General features: G+C 37.4%; 1 protein-coding gene across 6 annotated transcripts in view; it reads left to right on the forward strand.

The window, feature by feature from the left end:
- The window catches only part of ZNF644 (zinc finger protein 644), a 51,991-nt gene extending 33,021 nt beyond the window's left edge, over positions 1-18,970 (forward strand). For 5 of the 6 annotated variants that reach the window (XM_048313459.1, XM_048313460.1, XM_048313463.1 and 2 more), the window contains 4 exons: positions 52-3,083; positions 3,257-3,862; positions 13,885-13,987; positions 14,475-18,970. In XM_048313459.1, the coding sequence (XP_048169416.1) occupies positions 83-3,083; positions 3,257-3,862; positions 13,885-13,987; positions 14,475-14,667 (3,903 nt within the window). In that variant the 5' untranslated portion in view covers positions 52-82 and the 3' untranslated portion in view covers positions 14,668-18,970. Of the gene's footprint in view, positions 1-51; positions 3,084-3,256; positions 3,863-6,413; positions 6,537-13,884; positions 13,988-14,474 lie in introns of all 6 variants that reach the window. The other variant, XM_048313464.1, reaches the window with a different exon arrangement.
- The last annotated feature ends 511 nt before the right edge of the window (positions 18,971-19,481 follow it).

Here is a 19,481-nt window from a genome sequence, read left to right on the forward strand (position 1 = left end):
GCCATTCTTTATTTCTGCAATTGCCTGATTTTTTTCTTGTTTGTTTTTTAGTATAAATGTACTTAATGGACAGACCAGCAATATGGATGATTTAGAGATAAATACTGAAGTCACTGGTGCTAAAGAAGAAGAAATCCTATGTGATGATAATTTTGTGTCTGAGGAAGAAGGTGGCATTCCTAAACCAGAAGAGAGTGACACGTCATTTCAGAAGAACAGCACATTGACTCTGACTGAGGAGCTATCAAGGGACAGATCTGAAAAAGCCTTAAGTGGAGGCCAGGCTTCTCTGTTTATACACACTGGTGCTCCTACTGTTTCTAGTGAAAACTTCATGTTGTCTAGAGGAACTGCTGTTAATGGACCAGTTTCACACTCCACCTCAACAAAGACTTCCATTATGAATAAAGGCAGTGTTTCGTTAACCACTGGACAGCCTGGAGGTCATCTTGCAGATTCCTGCTCAACTTTGACAGTGGTTCATGATCTTCAGCTGCCTGCAAAGAGTGCAACACAGAAATCAAATCAGCACCAAGTTTTATTTTTGTTACCTGATGTAGCACATGCTAAGAACCTGACTCATTCCATTAAAAATCTACCTACCTCTGCTTCAATTGGTTGTGATTCACAGAAAACAGTAGGAAATAGTGTAGATAGCACTTTAGTAGGCCAAGTAGAAGTTTGTGAGGATGATAAGAATTTACTATTAAAAGATGATTGTGTCGATACATTAACAGGCATTTCCTCAGGTACAGGTGGCTTCAGATCGGGATGTGATCCCAGCTGGGATCCGCAAAAAGAGTTTATACAGTTTCTCATGACAAATGAAGAAACAGTAGAGAAGTCTCCCATTCACTGTAAGGTAGGGCTAGAAAAGAAGCGAAAAAGGAAAATGGATGTTAGTAAAATAACACGCTATACTGAAGACTGTTTTGATGATACCAGTTGTATTCCTAGTAAATCAAAACTATTAAATGTTGAATTTTTAGAGCAGAATGAGGAGCTGCAAATAGTAGAACCACAGAAATATTCGTTGAGTAAAGTAAAGCCTGAATCCACAGATGAAGAGCTGGAAACGGTTGATGCTATCCAGCAGCTCATTTATAGTCCCACTAGTAACTGTGCAGAAGATACTTCTCCTGTTCACACTAGCACTTTTCTATCCAATACTTTGAAAAACAAATGTGAAGAGAATGATTCTGAACCGCCATCTACTTTCAGTACTGATGAACCATCATTTTATCCCTGTACAAAGTGCAATGTGAATTTTAGAGAGAAGAAACATCTGCATAGGCATATGATGTACCATTTAGATGGGAACAGTCATTTTCGGCATCTCAATGTCCCCAGGCCCTATGCTTGTAGGGAATGTGGAAGGACATTTCGGGATCGTAATTCACTTCTTAAACATATGATAATTCACCAGGAAAGAAGGCAGAAACTGATGGAAGAAATCCGTGAGCTGAAAGAACTTCAGGATGAGGGTAGGAGCGCACGGTTACAATGCCCACAGTGTGTATTTGGTACCAATTGTCCCAAAACATTTGTGCAGCATGCAAAGACCCATGAAAAAGATAAAAGATACTACTGTTGTGAGGAATGCAATTTCATGGCCGTGACAGAAAATGAACTGGAATGCCATCGAGGGATCGCTCATGGAGCAGTAGTCAAATGTTCAATTATTGGTAGCGACTTGTCCCAGAGAAAAACTCAGAAAAAGGCATCCTTGAAAGATCCTTATTTAGGATCCTCAAGAAAGTCATCAACATATATGTGTAAGTTGTGTCCGTTTGCTACTTCAACTAGAAGCATTTTAAAAAAACACATGGCATATTTGCATTCAGCATCATGCGTTGATCCCTTTGGTAGTCATCTTAGACTAGAGAAAAGAAAAGGCAGCATAATAGAAGAATCTTTAGATTTTCGTAGCAGGACGAAACAGTTGATGAAACATTCTTCTACTTTTCCAAAGAACTCTGCTTTAAAACAGGATGTAAAAAGATCATTTGGCTCTACTTCACAGTCCAGTAACTTCGCAAAACTTCACAAGAGACCCTACAGGATACAGAAGGCTCGGAAAAGCGTTTCACAGTCATCTGTAAGTGTGTGCAATCTAAATTCTACAAACAAGAACTTTTTTATTAGAAATAGCATTGACCAAAAACGTAAATGTTTTCATCAAGCAGCAAAGCAGAAAGCTAGTGCCAAAAAAAGTAATTATTTATATAGACACAAATATGAAAACTACAGGATGATTAAAAAATCTAGTGACTCTTACCCTTTGCATTTAAAAAAGGAAGAGTCCAAATCTGTCAGTGCTTTGCATTTATTTTCTTCATCAAGTAATAATTGTTTTGTCATGGATTCAAATAGCCTTGATTGCAAATGGGCAGAAGGCTGTAAAGATCATAGGCATGTAGCTGTAAAAAGAGTGGTTAAAGAATCCAAGAGGGAAGGCTCTGTTACAGGAGATGATTTGGATTGCTATCCAGATTTTCTGCATAAAATGACTGTTGTTGTTTTACAGAAACTAAACTCTGCTGAAAAAAAAGACAGCTATGAAACGGAGGATGAAAGTTCATGGGATAATGTTGAACTATGTGATTACACTACACAGTCTGTGGAGGATGAATCTTACAATGATATTAATCAGGAGCATGTAAACCTATTCCCCATATTCAAAGGTAAAATGGAAGATAATGAAGCTGGTGATAAATCTTCACTTGGTTACGAGCAGAATGATGGCTTTTATTTTGAGTATTACGAAGATGCGGAGGGTAGTAACTTCTTGCATGATTTGCATGATCCTCAGAATTTAGAAAATGTAGGATCAGCATTGCCAAAGCATAATTCAGTTTTCCACTGGACTGATTTGTCGCTTGAAAAGAAGTCCTGCCCGTACTGTCCAGCAACCTTTGAAACAGGTGTTGGCTTGTCCAATCATGTCAGAGGACATCTTCACAGAGCTGGACTAAGCTATGAAGCCCGCCATGTTGTTTCACCAGAACAGATAGCAACAAGTGACAAAATGCAGCATTTTAAAAGAGCTGGAACAGGGACTCCTGTTAAACGTGTTAGAAAAGGTAAGATTTGTTTTTTTTATTTGGGTATGAAGTAAAGGGGGGACAAAGGGATTTATTGAACACTAAACAAGACTTGCTTTATCTTGTTGTAAAGCCTCTCTTCTTGTGATTTGCTGTTGTCATGTTTAACTATATATAATTGTCAAAAAACATTATAATTATTTTCTTTGTAGCAATTGAGAAATCTGAAACTTCCTCTGAGCATACATGTCAGCTCTGTGGTGGCTGGTTCGATACTAAAATTGGATTGTCTAATCATGTGCGAGGACACCTGAAGAGGCTTGGCAAAACCAAGTGGGATGCACACAAGTCTCCCATCTGTGTTCTGAATGAGATGATGCAAAATGAAGAAAAGTATGAAAAAATCCTAAAGGCTTTGAACAGTCACCGTATTATTCCCAGACCATTTGTTGCTCAGAAATTTGCATCAAATGATGACTTTTTATCTCAGAATGTTATACCTCTTGAAGCATACCATAATGGCCTAAAGACTGAAGATATATCTGTGTCTGCATCGGAGGAAGAAGGGCTGAGTTTCCTAAATGAATGTGATGAAACAAAAGCAGTACTACATGATGAAAAAAGAAATCAGTCGCTTACACTGATAGAACTCCTGAAAAGCAAGAGATTAGGAGAAGAAAGGAATCCTGATATTTCCCCTCAAAAGATTCATAATCAAACTGCAAGAAAGAGGTTTGTTCAGAAATGTGTTCTTCCATTAAATGAAGACAGTCCATTGATGTATCAGCCACAAAAAATGGACTTGACTATGCAGTCAGGTAAGAAGGTGTTTCTTGACAACATTTCCGAAGAATCGTGTAATTCATAGAAAATGTACAAGTGCAGAGTATTTTATTTGGGTTTCTGTTCTCTCAATTCTTGTTTCATTTCCAGAGGACACTTGACTGCGAGAGGTAGCACAGCAAATTTTTCTGACATGTTTTTCCTAAAGTGGAAAAACGCCTCAGCAGCACTGAAGGGTTTTTGCATGGAACATAGTTCCTGTTCTGCATATGACTGGGCATGCAAATTAAAAGCGGACACAAAGTGAGCCTCAGTAAGGAAGAAGACACATCCTGCAGTAAACAAGTTGAAGTGTCCCTGCATATTTGGTAGACTAACAGTTCTGAAATGTTTGGGCTTGCAACCCTGTTTTTGGGCATTAAAACAGCTGGTTTGGGAATACTGCATTTAAATCTTTGAGGTTTGTGCAAGGCAGCATTTGCTCAAACTAACAGAACTGTTGATACCATTATAAATGCATAATACTGCAAATTGGTGAATCACTGTCAACTAATTCTGATGGTTTTAGGCAAACGTACTCTTACAACATAGATTAATTCTTGTTTGTTGCAAATTGTGGCTGCTGTGAGAAGCTCATGCTTGCTTAGGGCCTGTCTATTCTGAGTGACAACCTGTGCTGGTTCAAGCTTTGTTGGCATACAGTTGTAGCCAGCAGGTTTCCAATGCACGGCCTCTGACCAGTAAGGACCTAGATTGTCCCTCCACTGAGAATTGTGCTAATGAAACAATTCTACAATCAGCTTCCTAGCTACTCTGTATACTAATAGAGCAGGCTCTTAGAGTGATGTTTTTAACTTACTTGTCACATGAGAATTATTTCTAGTCTTGGGGAACTCTTCCAACATCCTTTTTAATGTGTATGTAGAGCTTGCATTTACCGGTTTCTTGGTTGGACACCACCAATGCTGCAGAATTCTTTAGATGAGGAGCAGGATCTTATTTTTATACCCCTGACTTTTTTTGGTTCTGTTTCTTTTCTTGTTATTAACCAGGTTAGTAAAACTGGCAGTGCCTAGTACTTTTTCACCTATATTCTTTTCTTCCTTTAAACAAAAACCCCAACAATCTGATGTGCTCAGAAGTTCTTTTAAGGGACTACAAAAGTGTGGCAATCAATCTCTTAACAAAGGCAGCTTTCTAAAATGACATAGTAGAAGTGGAAAAGAATTGTATTTTATGTCTTCTGTACGTCTGTGGTTGTCCCTTAAGACAGGAGATTGCTTAATAAAGAAGTGTATCTTTGACAGGTTTAATGATTTGAAAAACAATGCTCAAGGAATAGCTTGCCAAACCTGACACTGTGTTTTGCTTTCTGTATAATATTTACTGCTCAATGCTAGGTAGAACCTGTTTGGTTGTGGTGAACAACCAAGTAAAAATAAACATACGCTCGCATAGTACTAACGGTTATGAATGGGGCCCGATAGTTTTCTGTGGCTGAGGTAACAGAATTTGATAACTAACGCACTGTGCCAGTTGAGTTAATGAGAAAATATTTAACATCGAGTTGAACATCTTCTGTTTTTCCTAAAAAAGGGCAAATATTCCTAATTCTGGTTTTAGTTTTAAAAAGGCTTTAACCAACCAGGTATTCTTCTTCTGTAACTTGCCTGAAAAAACAGCATGTCTTCTGTGGGCTGCTGGAGAATAGCATTCTTTCTTTCCTGCAAACAGAGACTTTCCAGCTGAGTAGTTTTAGCTTTTTCATTTATTCTTCTAATAATTTATTAGTAGAGAGCCTGAAATATTAGTTGACCAAAACAATATATCTTCGGTAAAATGCAGGGAGAAACATTATGGTGAAGTTGAGCAGGGGAGAAGTTACGATGGTTTCTTTGTCTGTAAGTGAGGAATTCAGTATTGTTTCATTGTTTTCCTGTGATAAATAGCATATTGCTTTGTTGATATTTATTTAGCACAAAGATTTTAGCAAAAAACTTCAAATCATTTACTTTCATTATCAATTGTGCACCTAAAGTAATGAATAGAAAACGCACTGAACAAAATGTTTGGTCTAACAACTGTTCAGTGGTGTGTTTTACCACCTTTTTCTCTGAGCCTTCAACAGCCGCCTAATTTTAGTATTGAGCTCTTCAGTCTTACGGGTAAAACACTTCTAATTACCACTTTGTCAACTTGGCTTTTCAAATTCTTTTTATTGGAAATGTTGAAAGCTCTGAAATTTCTCAACAGAATTGTGCTGTACAAATTGCAGGATTGTATTTTGGAATTAGAGCTTCATAATGTGGAGATCTGTAGGAACTTGATAGTAAGTACTAAATGCAGAGTAGCCTACTGGGCTCAAGTTGCCTCCTTTCTGTTCTTTTTCAAATAACATGGTTTGGCTTAAAGCACTAGGTGGAAAACTAATAACGGTTAACTTGGATCCTTCTAATATACTAAACAATCGCATCAATGCAGTGAATATATTTTAAACCATCTTTATTGCAGAAAACTTTTTACAACGCTTTGAGAATTTCATTTTTTGAAGAGAGAACTGGATTATAGTTTTCTTTTGAATGATAGGTATGCCTGTGAAGCTTAGAACGTGTGTGCATTGCAATACGACGTTTACAAGTGCTGTTAGCCTGTCCAACCACTTACGCGCTTATGCACGAAAGAAGAGTGCTGGACTTTTGACTGGGACAGGTATGTTTTGTTACAGATGTAAAAGCAAGTCTGTCTATGATACATTTTCTTCATCAGACTGGACAAAAGCATATGTTAATTCAAAATAATTTTGAAGCTTCTGCTGGTAAACAATTTATTTGCCATAAAACTTCAGCAACTTGTAAGAAAACGTATGTTGCTGTTGTCCACTCTCATGTCTGATTTTCATTCTTACTCTTTGATATTGGATCCAACACTTAAGGTATGTAAGCAAAAGTAAGAGATGGTTGCTTAAATTCATTCTCCTGTGATATCACAACTTCCAAACCAGATAGTTGGCCTTCTAATGACATGCTTAAAAGTATCTCAGAAATGAGAGCGGTGGGGAGAAAAAAAAAGGCCACAAAACAACAAGTAGTTTTTACTGTCTAGTACATATAATTACAAAGAATAGTCCAGTAAAATAGGAAAAGCAAGTAATTTTACACCTTGTATATTTCTAACAGCATATTGTGTGTAGTTGGTTTCATATCTTGTTCGACTCACAACTCAAAAACTACCTGCTCTGACATTGAGTGAGGGTCGTACAGCATTTAGCACTGCTATTAATGTCTTTTTATTAAAACAAACTTCATTTTGAAATTCTTCTAATATGCTGTATTTTGGCTTGTTTCCAGAGACCTGCAGCTTGCTTGGCTGTAGGCAGTTTCTGAGTTTACTTGGATTATTGCTGAGATTAGTGGGACTTCACATGATCAACAGCAAATTGAGGAGCAGAGATGCAATATAATGAGGAAAATTTGGAGATATGAAGCCTGAAATATTCTATAATTAAGAAGGGCAGCCATCAGTTTTCTGTGTCAACAAACACAGACTTTTACATAATGGTCTTGGAAAATGCATAATCCTTTTTTTATCTGCAGATGTAATTCATTATGCTAAAAATGACAAACTGAGTTGCAGGCTTTCTCTGTAGAAGGTTAAAAGAAATATTTTTACAATATGGGCCTGTGGCTGCCAGGTCTTATGTTACACTACATTAATACTATAACAAAGGAGATTTGGAAGGAAGTAAGCAGATGCAGTAATATCTAACATGTAAAAGAATATGCCTTTAGTCAGGGATTCTGAAATTTTTCATATTTATTCAGTAAAAAGGTGATGGTAGTGGACTTCATTTATCACTGCTGTGATTTGATATTAGCCCTGTGGTATGGTTCCTTTCTTATATACCTACCGAGGAGGTATTTTTCAATAGCTGTATATTTAAATTGCACATTAATAACTTGACAGTAATTCAGTGAGGGAGACACTGGCAAACAGAATAGTACACAAAGATTGAATCCTGGACAAGCACTTTGTACCTAGCTTCCCTTTTGCTAAGTGAAAAAAGTGAAGGAAGCTTGTTAAGGTGCTTTCAGGGATTTTTGTTTGTTTCCTCTAAGAAATGTATTTTGCTAGTGAAGTAGTTGCATAGTCATCAGAACAGTTGCCGCTTTTCTTAAAAGAATGGAAAGAAAACTCACGTATCTTGTGTCATTGGACCTAGACGTTGGTTTAAAATCAGGCTAGAAACAAAATGGGGTTAGAAACAAAGTTTAAGTAAAAGGTTAGAAACAAAACTTTGGAAAAAAAAAAAAAATCTTTTGATCTCAGAAGCTGGAACTAATCCAGATAACTTATACCATGGATACAGGCCTGTGGCTGAAACCATTGACTTAAGGAGTCAGTGTTGAGTTCTAGTTAAAACATCATGCAACCAATGTATATTTGTAGTAATTTAGTCATGACACTGCTGCAACTCTGTGAAGGTTGTAAGCTTTGCTCATTGACTTCTCATTCAAGCAAGCTTATGCAAGGCTTGTAGACCAAAAAATACGCTTTTAAACAGCTGTTTGATTTGATATTCCACTTTATAATGTAAGTTTTGTGAGAATTATTTTAATACAAGATTTAACTAGTACACACTAGTTTTAAAGTACACACTTCTTATGAGTGTTGCTCTTAGGTAGATCTTGGGTTTTCTTATTAAAAGATGGTTGTGGTTGAGAGCAGTTTTGAGATGTCTTTTGTTTGGCCTCAGCCACAGCTGACCCTTCAATGGTCTTCAGCCATTCTATGGAGACAATGAGGACACGTTTATACAGGTTCCTTCTTCCCATTAAGCCTTTCTTATATCTTCTGAAATAAATATAACTACCAAAAATAAATCACATCAGTTGAATAATTCTCATTTTCTTGCTGTAATAAAATAATTGTTCACTAAACATGAACACTAATTCTTTTATTTGGCAGTTGTTATGGGACCTATCTAGGCACTACGGTTTACTAGGAGAAATAGATGAGAAATATGTGATCTCTGGATGCCACCGAAGTGAGACCTTTCCAAGCACTACATCAGCTTATGTACTAGTCTCAGATTTTCCATTTGTGTGCACATGTTTTTGATACTGACTGTTACCATATTGCTCTTCTGGCCGATGCCCTGCTTCTGCAGCCAGTAATTTCATCATATTTAGTTAAATCTTAGCCTATTTTTCTTTTCAAATGCAACTTTACAGCTTCAGCAGTATAGTAGACATAGTTAGGCATAATGGTAGCTTTGGAGAATGGACTCAAGAAAAACATCCTAGAATGGACTCAAGAAAAACATCCTAGAAGTGAAAGTTGCTAGACCGTTGGCTGTTTGAGGTTAGTCTTTATTAAACCTTATTTGTGCCTATACTTACACATTATAGATCCACTGTAGAGCAAATAGCTGTGTCTTCAGATGTCTGGCTGGAACTTTTTTTGTTGTTGTTATTCAGTCCAATTTTTAATAATGTAATGATCTAACTGTTCATCTTGAGTAGATGTTCATTTCCTTTTATACCTGTTTTGATGTGTAGCAACACATTGGTGTTTCTCAGAGCATGTGGTAAACTTGCTTCTTTCTTCTGAGTATCTTTAGAGCGTTGGATAGACCTACACAAAATCTTCAAAATGCATCTCGCTCTTCTTCGTTATAGTTGTATATTCAGCTTCCTTTCTTCTTATCTCTCTGGGCTTCTCTTCCTCCCTCCTCCCCAAGTCTCTTGATACTTTTCTTGTGCCCTGGCTTTTTACATCTTCTCTTTGTTGACTCTTTTCACCTGCTCAGTCTCTTCTTACTGGCTGTCATCTTCTGGGAATCACTACTTTGCTTTGGTCTCTGCTTCTGTAGGTGAAGACTGCTTTGTCAGAAGTTTGAGAGGGATCAATAAAGTACAGAGCAAGGAGTCTGGCCTTCAAGCCAACAGTGTGACTGAGGTAGCAGTTCATGAGGGCTACTACATGTTCAAATAATTTCAAATATTATTTTGTCAAACTTGTAGCTTTGGGAAGTTTGCAGTGGAAGCATATCAGGTATGCAGAAATCTGAGATCCACTGGCTTTGTGTGTCTTTATTCTGTCATTATGTCTCTCATAATGAATCAACTGGCATGATGATCTAATTTCCAGTATCCTATAAAATCCTATAGAGAGCAAATCATGGAGGGGTTTTTTTAATGTACTTTATTTGTGCGGTAGTGATGAGGATGGGTAGCAAGTGATTGAATTTGAAAAATTAGTGACTAATTGTATAAGAAAGATAATGCATTATTTTTTACTTTTTAATTGACAGTGTTTTCAAATGGTTAATTAGTTCTACTTCTGTGTGCAATGATTCAACTTGTTTTAGCTTACATACACTATGACAAAAGTAATGAAGTCTGAGTAAAAGACCCAGCTTCAGTTTTCCTGAAATAAGAACCATTTCATGTTGGGGGACATCAGGAAGAAGAGCCGTTTAATTTGGAACCGCAGACCAAATGTCACGGCGTGAAAGGGCCTCTAATTGTGACCTGTATAATTCATGTTGTCTTAGGCATGCTCATTGAAACCTCCTATCTCCATCTGCTTGTAGTCTTTCTTGATAAGTGGTCACAGAGGTTTTTATATGCAGTGTTTTTACCTAGCATATATTTTTCGAAGTAGTGCGCTCTGAAATTGTACCTAAGTACCTCAAGGAGATTCCTCCGGAGTTTGTCTTTTGTTTTAGATGGGTTGTTTCTCCATCATGTCTTATCAGCAGCTTGAGGAAGTGATGTGACTGGTTGTTTACAAGAAGTTTTTCAGTTATTAACTGGGAAACACCAGGTGGCCGAAGTTGAAAGAGATTTCTTCCAAAAAGAAGTAGGCCTTTATGGAGAATGAAGGATGATAGTTTGGAAGCTTTTGTAACTATTAAGTAGGTGCTAATGATAGGTAGTTCCTGCCTCTCTCTAGCAATTGTGGCAGTTTCCATGCAGTTTACTAGAGCTAAATTATCCTTGGTCTCTTCCCAGATGTGATAAAAATATACTTTCTGAGGAGGTCATGTTTTGTTACAGTAAAGGCATAGAAAAAGCAGTAACTGAGTTTTGGTCAGAACATGGCTACTTTATGGGGAGGCAATTGTGTGACTTACTTGATGTTTACAACCACTTGTAAGCATCATATCAACAGAGTACTCAAGTCTGTGGCTTTATTTAAACTTGTTGCTCCCTGGATAGACAAAATGAAATTATTGTGACAGTTACTGGTACACATGCCTGATAACTACTGTTTGAATTGTGGTTTTCAATCAGCTTTACTCAGATACTCCTTCTTTCACTTTTCAGCTTCACTGGAGTAACCTCAAAATGTACTGGTGCTGCTTTGAGCTCCCTAAAATATGAAAGAGTATGTTCACTAGCTCAAAAGACAAGGGGAACAAAAAATGACCCTTGCAGAACACAGGTTTAGTGTTCTTAGTATTTTCTATCTTTTGTAACAGCTTCTTGCTTGGGCAAATCTACTTTCAAATTTAGCTAAGTTGCTCTGAGAATTCATTGCGTAATTGGAGTCTTTTTCTTGGTCTTTTGCTGTGATACTTTCTGTTCTTTCTTTTGTAATTTCCCTATCCAGAGTCTCCATCATAAACAGCACAGAGAACATGCCCTTTCATTTGTTTTCCTTGTTTTCTCATTGTTCTTGGAAAAGGTACCTTTCAAGGAAGTAGAAGCTACCTCTCCTGGTTCATTATGGCAGTTTCTGTCAGTGGTGCTGTTGTTTGGTTGCACAGTAGTTCAGAGGGGTTTTTTCTTATAAAAAGAAAATTATACATGCACACGCACAAACCAATTAGGTGTCAGGAATCTGTTGCAGAAGACCAGTCCAGGTCTAATAAGAAAGGGAAGGCTCTCTGAAATGCTCCAGATGTGTGTGAGTAGAATCAAATTTCTTGATGGGAATGAATGTCTTCGCCAACATCAAGGAAATCAGCAAGCCCTTGTTTCAAATGCAGGTTGGTCTCTCTAGGAGGAGTCTGTTGTCTACTGCTTTGTTTTTTTCCACTCATATCGACTGACATCAACTAACTGTCATCAGATGGAACTCATGGGCATGTTTGCATTTGGGTAGTACCAACTTCTGTTTCCCTTCTTCCCATGATGTTCCACAAAATTGGCAAAGGCAAAGCTTTTGCTGTAGTAACTGCTGCAGATAAGTTGCCCCTCATACCAACAGTTCTCTTCAAATCATGGGTGTCTGGGTTCCAGTATTTTATCTGCTTACATTGCTGATGATGTTACTGAAGTGGCGGTGTGTAAATATTTATGCATGTGGTAGTTCCTACCTGATATGATAGTTCGCTTTTCTCTTCCTAATTAAATGAAGAATATGCTTTTGGTGAGAGAATAAAGTATTAAGAACCCCTTAATGCTTTTCCAGAAGTTATCTTGGCCATTTCTCTCTCTCTCTCTCTCTCTCTCTCTCTCTCTCTCCCTCTCTCTCTCTCTCCCCCCCCCTGCCACTTTGGGTTACTGCCTTTATATCCAGACTGGTTTTGTTGTTGCTGTCAGAAAAAAATGCTGTTAAGCCTCATTTTCCTAATGTTGATCTGAAGAAGTCTCTCTAGGTTGGTATCTGCTTTCTACTTATTTTATTGGTTCTCTCATACCTTCAAGCCTCAGAAATTCATTCTAAATTTTAAATTAGATTGGTAGGAATCTTTAAGTCTGGGGATGGAACTGGGAAACATCTGGTATATCTACCAAGTTAAAAGTTGGGCCACAAGGTAAAAGCTTGAGAGGTGCTCATTTGGAGGGCATGAGAAAAATTAAGGATGCAATCAAGACTGTGTGTTCTTTAAATCAACATGTTTTACCTTACCAGACGATGTCTTATGCTTCAGAATGCTCAGAGGTTAATTCTTCTGTTTTATATTCTAGGATTCAAAACTTTAGCCAAGTGTAACAATTTTTTTTTCCATTTTACTGTTAAGATGCTTCAGTAGCATAGCATTATGCCTTCTTGGTATCAAGAATACCACCTGGTACTGTCTTTCTGGTTTCTGTGGAGTTTTTGTTGAAGTGATGTAACTGGTTGTTTGCAAAAAGTTTCTGTGTTGGAGTTCTATTGTTGGTGTCTTGTGTTTCGGAATAGAGCATAGCTAGATACACTTCTCAGTTCAAGCAGTCACAAACTTCTTGAGCTTTATCAGCTGTTTGCATTATAACAATATTAATTCAGTTTAATCTACTCATCCACTTCGGCTGCTTCTTAGAATCTCCAGGTTTTGTTTCAGATTCCCATTACACGTGTTTATGGGAGGTACAAACCTCAAAGCTATCTGAACTCATTTGCTATGTGTTTCCTGTTCACACACATTACTTTCATACATAGTTTCAAATGCTTAGACTGAATTTAAAAAGTGGCCTTGCCATCCCTGTTGATTGTCCTAATACCAGCTCCCACTGCCAAGGACTAATACGTACTTCTTGTAAGCTTCATTCGAATTCAGACAGCAGTGAAGGGGAAGCTTCATTTGAAATTCTTAGAACAAAAGGACAAATTTTTGCTTTGTGTTGAAAACAAATGGCAGGTGTTTTATTCAAACTAGAAATTTTTTATTGTACTAGCTGAAAGCTACAACTTCATAAAGTTGTAACTTGGTTGAACATGAGTGGTTTTACGATGGTACTTCAACTACAAAACAAGTTCTGAGATTTTGACAGTGTTTTATGCATGAAGGGAATTTCCAATGGTGCTTTGCTTCTGTGTAATTCTGCAATAGGTTTGTAGGTGCTTGCTGATACTAAAACAACAGTTTAATGCTGTGTCAATTATCTAGTCTTTCAAAGAGCAAGCACTATGCTAAGCTAAAAAAAAACCAGCTTCATGTGTTTTGCCAGTATATTTCTTAGACTACTCGGTAATTGTTGTGGATTTACATTATAATTAAATATAGAATAACAAAGAGTTAGATGTCTTTTCACTACTGCCATAGGGAATACTTACTGAATATTTCTTATTTACTAACACTCATTGAAGTATTACTTTCACATATGGAAATTTCTCTTCTTAGCTTTAGACTGTAAGCAAAAGAAGTCAAGGTCAAGATCTGGAAGCAAGAAGAAAATGCTGCCGTTACCTCATAGTGCTGATGAAGTTTACATACTCAGATGCAGGTACATAGTGTTACTTTAATTGGAAGAATACATTCTTAAGAGCTTGCTAATGTTAGTCATTAAAAGATTCATGATTGGATCCATAAATGTTTGTGATTAAATTGAATGATAAGGGGGGAAAGCAATTGCCTGTTTTCATTAATTTGAACAAGAGGATTTGATTCAGTCATACTTGGTTGTTAGTTTGCCAATTGTTTCTCTAGCTAAAATCCTATTGGTCTTGTCTGAGTAATACTTTGTCCTTCAAAAGAAACCTTATATAAGAACAACAGATTGTTATTACTGGTGTTGAAAGTGTGAGAGTGTGAGTTGTATAAGCTACAGGGTTTTGTGCTCACTACTAATGAACTCAATTACTAAGCTTTTCAGCTAAAACATTTAGAAACAAATTTCAAAAAAATTGAGACTTTCGTCTTACTATCTCTGTTTTATAATTTTTCAGTAGAGATAAATATATCTTGATGGATTAATTGTAATATTTGCATAGGTTTTGTGGTCTGGTCTTTCGAGGACCTTTGTCTGTTCAAGAAGACTGGATAAAGCACTTGCAGCGACACATTGTCAACGCAAATCTTCCACGGACTGGAGCTGGCATGGTTGAAGTCACATCACTACTTAAAAAGCCTGCTTCAATTACTGAAACTTCATTTTCTTTACTGATGGCAGAAGCAGCATCATAGAACACAGAAACATTTTAAATTTTAATTGGATGTAAATTTGAAATAGTTAATCATTTTTTAAAATAAATTGCTACACTAAATTATGTTTATAAATGCTAAAGACAGAAAACAGAGGAAGTGGATTACAGTAACATCAAAATAAATTGAATACCTAACAGTTACAGTAAGTAGTCTTTATATTTTATATAGGGTGGAAGATGTGTTTTTAAGGTTTATTATGTTTTTGTCAGTTACTGTGTTCACTATCAATACAAGACCATTATATGTATGGCAGCCATTTTTAAATTGTTGCACATGGGTACTTAAAAGACAGATTTTAATAAAACAAAGAAACCACATTCTCTTCAGTGTTACCCAAATCAAGGCTCTGTTTATTCCAAAAAGAATTACATAGTAAAATAAGATACTATTATATTTTGTTTGTATGTATGTAGTGTTTTGTATAATACCAAGAACTGCTAATACAATTTACTCAACTTAGGGCATTAAATACCATGTACTTCATAGTTCAAGAGACTGTTTTGTTCAAATAGGGCAATTAGTACTATTCTATCTAGGTGTGTAAGTGTTTTTTTTTAAATCACATGAGGCTTTTTGTACTAAAAAGTGGAGGGAAACTTGTTTAAACAAATTTCTAAGAGAAATATGTACATAATACTGGAAATTTGTGGTAAGGAAATATTCTTTACTTCAGTTGCATTTCTCACTGACAATAAAGTGGTGCATCCATGCTACCTCCTACTTGTCAACAAAGATGGTATTTACCCTTATGTTTTTGTATCATAGTAGATTCAGTCCAACTTTCTTTATTACAAAGCATCTTTTTGTTAACAAGTTTGTTACTTTTATGACAATTTACTTAAAGTCTGACTTGCTTCCAGAAGTTTGCCTCTACTATTTTATTTAACACAGTAGAAATATACTAATAAGCATTGCTCACTACACGGTTAGAGTAGGCTTTTCATTTATAATTCTGTTTAAAAGATTGATCATTTTAGAAAATTCAAACACAGATTGAAATGTTTCTACATATGAAGAGAATGTTTACAACTTAAATTTTAGAGCTTGTTTTGGATGTGATTATATGTATGAAAACTGTAACACTATGCTCATGCTAAGGACCTACTTACAGATTTATTGAAATAAATGTGCTGTGAGGATGGAAATATGGTGCAGGTGTCTTGGTCATGATGAATCGTGTTTGTTCATTTAAACTGTCTTCAGAACATGATTTTTGTTTAAATCAAATTAGATTCCTCTACAAATCAATTTTGTATGCAAGTAACATTTCATTTTACTCATATAGGGTAACAGATACTGTAGTTAAGCCAAGGATATGCATTGATATTTTCTTTATATGTAAATAAAGTTAAAAGCAGTTAAAGCAAGAGGAGTATTTTGGTAGAGTATATACATACCTCACTGCCAGTGAAATTGCTTTCCTATGGTATATCTCCTTACCAGAAAAATCTCTAAATAAAAAGGTTTAAAGAAAATCTAAATGTCTATAATGTGAAGCATTTATTTGCATTGTGTGAATTAAGTTTGTGGAATTGATTTGTCTTGCTTGAGATTAGAATCTTCTCATGATCTTAAGTAAAAGTACATTTACTTGCAATAAACTGAATTGTTCACAGACGCATTACATTTGATTGGTGGAAAGTATGAATAAATGTCTGTCTTCCTGGATGCACAGAGTTCAGAGTTAACACATGAGGCTTGTTAATGTTCTGATAGAATAGATGGGCTAAAAATGCACAGTTGTGCAAGACAGAGGCCTCAGACAAGGCCATCCTAGCTCTGTCAAGGCTATCATTAAATTAGTGCTGTCAGGTGTTTAACTGTACAAATTGCTACAGTTATGTTTAGCTTTCTTGTTGAAATTTATTCTCTTGTAAGTGGAAAATCTACATGGTTACATTTAAAGGCTGGAGGAATAAATACTTCAGAGATTTTAGAAAAGATAACTGGGATACTGAAGTGTATTGCAGACAAATTATGTGTATGCAGACTAACAAATTTCTGAATTTGTGGATACTTGTGGGACTTTTTTATACGATGTGAAAATGGAAGATTTAAAGCAATGTGTTGAAGCAGAATAGAGGGAAGTGATCCATCACCTTGAATGTTTATAATGCTTTAATAGAGTGCTTGTTTACCCTTCTCACCAAAAAAGGTGCTTGTGAGAGCACCGTATTTTGTGGCTGTTTAGCAAAAGAAAAAATCAATTAAGTGCAAATGATATTTATCTAATGTTGTTAAGAATGCTTGTAAGGTGAAGCCATACTGTGCAGAATTTTGCATTAGCAAAAAACTCTTACTAGATTCATAATAATAATTTTTAAAACCCTGGTTAATTCTGTTTAATTCATTAAACCCCAATTGCGAGCTACTTTATGTAATACTAAGATGTAATGTTGTGTCTGAAGAGCAGTGAGCTCTAGGGCTGATCAGTTTCCAAAATGAGATTCTATTGATGAGGAGCAATTTTCAGTGACAGGCTGTGTGCCCTGCTGGCATCAGATCGTTGTGATCATATAGTTCAAAAAATATGTAGGAGTTCTAGAACTCTTCTGATTATTAAATTAATTGCATATGTGGTTGATACAGGCTGAATAATCTTAAAAAAAAATAGAGTACAATTAGCTGTCTTTAGCCTCTAGTCCTCAAGTGGGGCTATTTATTTTCTTGGTTTCTGTTGTTTGGAAGTACAGGTATTTTTTGTCACTAGCTACAAGGAAATATAAATCTTCCTCTCTGGAGTTAGCAAAATTCTAAATAATATGATAGAAGAGGGGAAATTAAATCAGTCACTTTGTGATGCCAATTCAATGTTACGTTGCTTGAGCGGCTCTGTGGCAGTCTGTGCTGAAGAGCTGGACTTCCAGAGTTGCACATCTAAACACGAGTGTTAGTCTGTTCAGGTTGGCTTAGATTGCTTTGGGGTAAAGACTGCAGTGGCACAGTGATTTTTGTTTGGTTGATTTTGGTTCTTTATCACAGTCTTGTTTTTGAAGTTATCCTAGTTTCTGGTAAAGGTCTCTTAAGCAGTAGCCTCGGGAAGACTGTAGAAGACCACCCCCATACACTTTTCATAAGGTGATGGCCTATATTCCCTAGTCCCAGTGATATTTCCAAATTCTCTTCAAAAATTAAAACTGCTTGCATTCCTTGAGAAGATGTTTCTGCAGAACCTTGGACAGGTGATTAATTTAAAGTGCCCGTGGTAGCTGCTGCCAAGTGGTAGTGTGTTCAGGCTGGGTGCGTGGGAAATGGAGGTGAGCAGACAACACGCGTTGTCGCACAGAGATCCCTGGGCATTTACTGCGGTTTGCCCTGTGCTGCCTCATGTGGACTGGGGGAACTGTATGAGGTGGATTGCTCCCACGGGCTGAGGGAGCCCAGCTCTGCCCGCAGATCCAGCTTCTCCTCGGGGCTCGCCTTCCCCAGGCAGCAGCGTCAGGAAATGAGCTGCTGGCTCCTCCCGGTGGGAGAGGAAGGACCTGAGCGTAGGTGTCGGTAGCTGTTGGGGAGCGAGAGCGAGCGCGGCCATGCCGAAGGTGGGCACTGTAGCAGGCGGGTGCGAGCCCTGGGCCAGGCGGGGTTGGGTTTGAGCTGTGTGCCTGCGCTAATTCCTGCTGTTTCAGCCATGTTCAGGGAAATCGCCAAGCTCTTTGAGGTAAGTGGATCACAGGAGAAACACGAGTTCTGAATTGGGGTTCAGAGAAGAGCAGCCAAAGTTTCTACAGGTCAGTGTCACAGGACTGAGATGGGGAGATGCAGTGCTGTTCTGACTGTGATGCTTTTCCTGGGCCAGTTACGGTTCTAGATTTCCTGCAGTGCTTTAGAGGGGTTATGCATTAAATCTACCTGATTCTGAAAACCTATAGAAGATAAATTGGGCTGAACAAATGTGGAAACATTAGCAGTGAATAAGAAGTACTTGCTTTTAACTGAGTGGTTATGGGCTGTGAACAAAGCCTCTTTAGTTCAGCACTATGGTTAACAGACTTTTCCACTTTTTATAATAGTAGTTAGTGGCCTGGATATTTAAACACCAATTTCATATTTAAAAAATTGATTTGTATAGCTTTGAGTTTGTTTAAAGAAACAACCCAAACTTTTCAGGGTGGTACTTACTTTAAAAAGCTGACTGCATTATGATTTCAGATATTTCAATCCACCATGCTTTGTAGGTGCTGTTGCCTGATACATGGGTAGCAATTGTGATGTAATGGAAACATTTGGCCGTAGTGCCAGGTTTGTAATCTCTTGCAATAAAATGTTCCTTTTTAACACTGCAGGCTTCTTGGTGTTCTTCCCATTGTTCGGAGGTGAGCTGCACTGCACGTGTCACTTAACCGGGGAATTCCACCCCAACCAGAGCAGCCACGTGCTGATGCAGAGGGCACATTTACTGGCTGTAGCCACCTGAAAATTTAGAGAGGTGAGGCAAGAAGGGGGGTATTTACATTCCAGTGTTGGAGACTAAGGCTGAAAATCGGTGGTGGAGGGAACATCACCAGAGCCAAGGGCCCAAATCTGAAGCTGAATCCCAAATGACAGTGACTCTCATCTGTCTGCCCACTTTTCACTCTGCAGTCTCACTGCTGATCTCACTGGTGCCTTCTCTCCCAGTTAAGAGCAATTTTTCCGTGCAGCTCTGGCTGCACAGTGTCTGCCACATGTACCTGGAGAGAGTACACTGAAAAACCCAGTCTGCCTGGTGCTCTGCAAGTCCCTGGTCTCCTCCTGCAGTGTGAAAGGATTCATTGCCATACCACAGCCATTCACACACACTGTAAGAAAAAAAT

This window comes from Corvus hawaiiensis, chromosome 9 (genome assembly GCF_020740725.1).
Source record: "Corvus hawaiiensis isolate bCorHaw1 chromosome 9, bCorHaw1.pri.cur, whole genome shotgun sequence".
Classification (NCBI taxonomy): domain Eukaryota; kingdom Metazoa; phylum Chordata; class Aves; order Passeriformes; family Corvidae; genus Corvus; species Corvus hawaiiensis.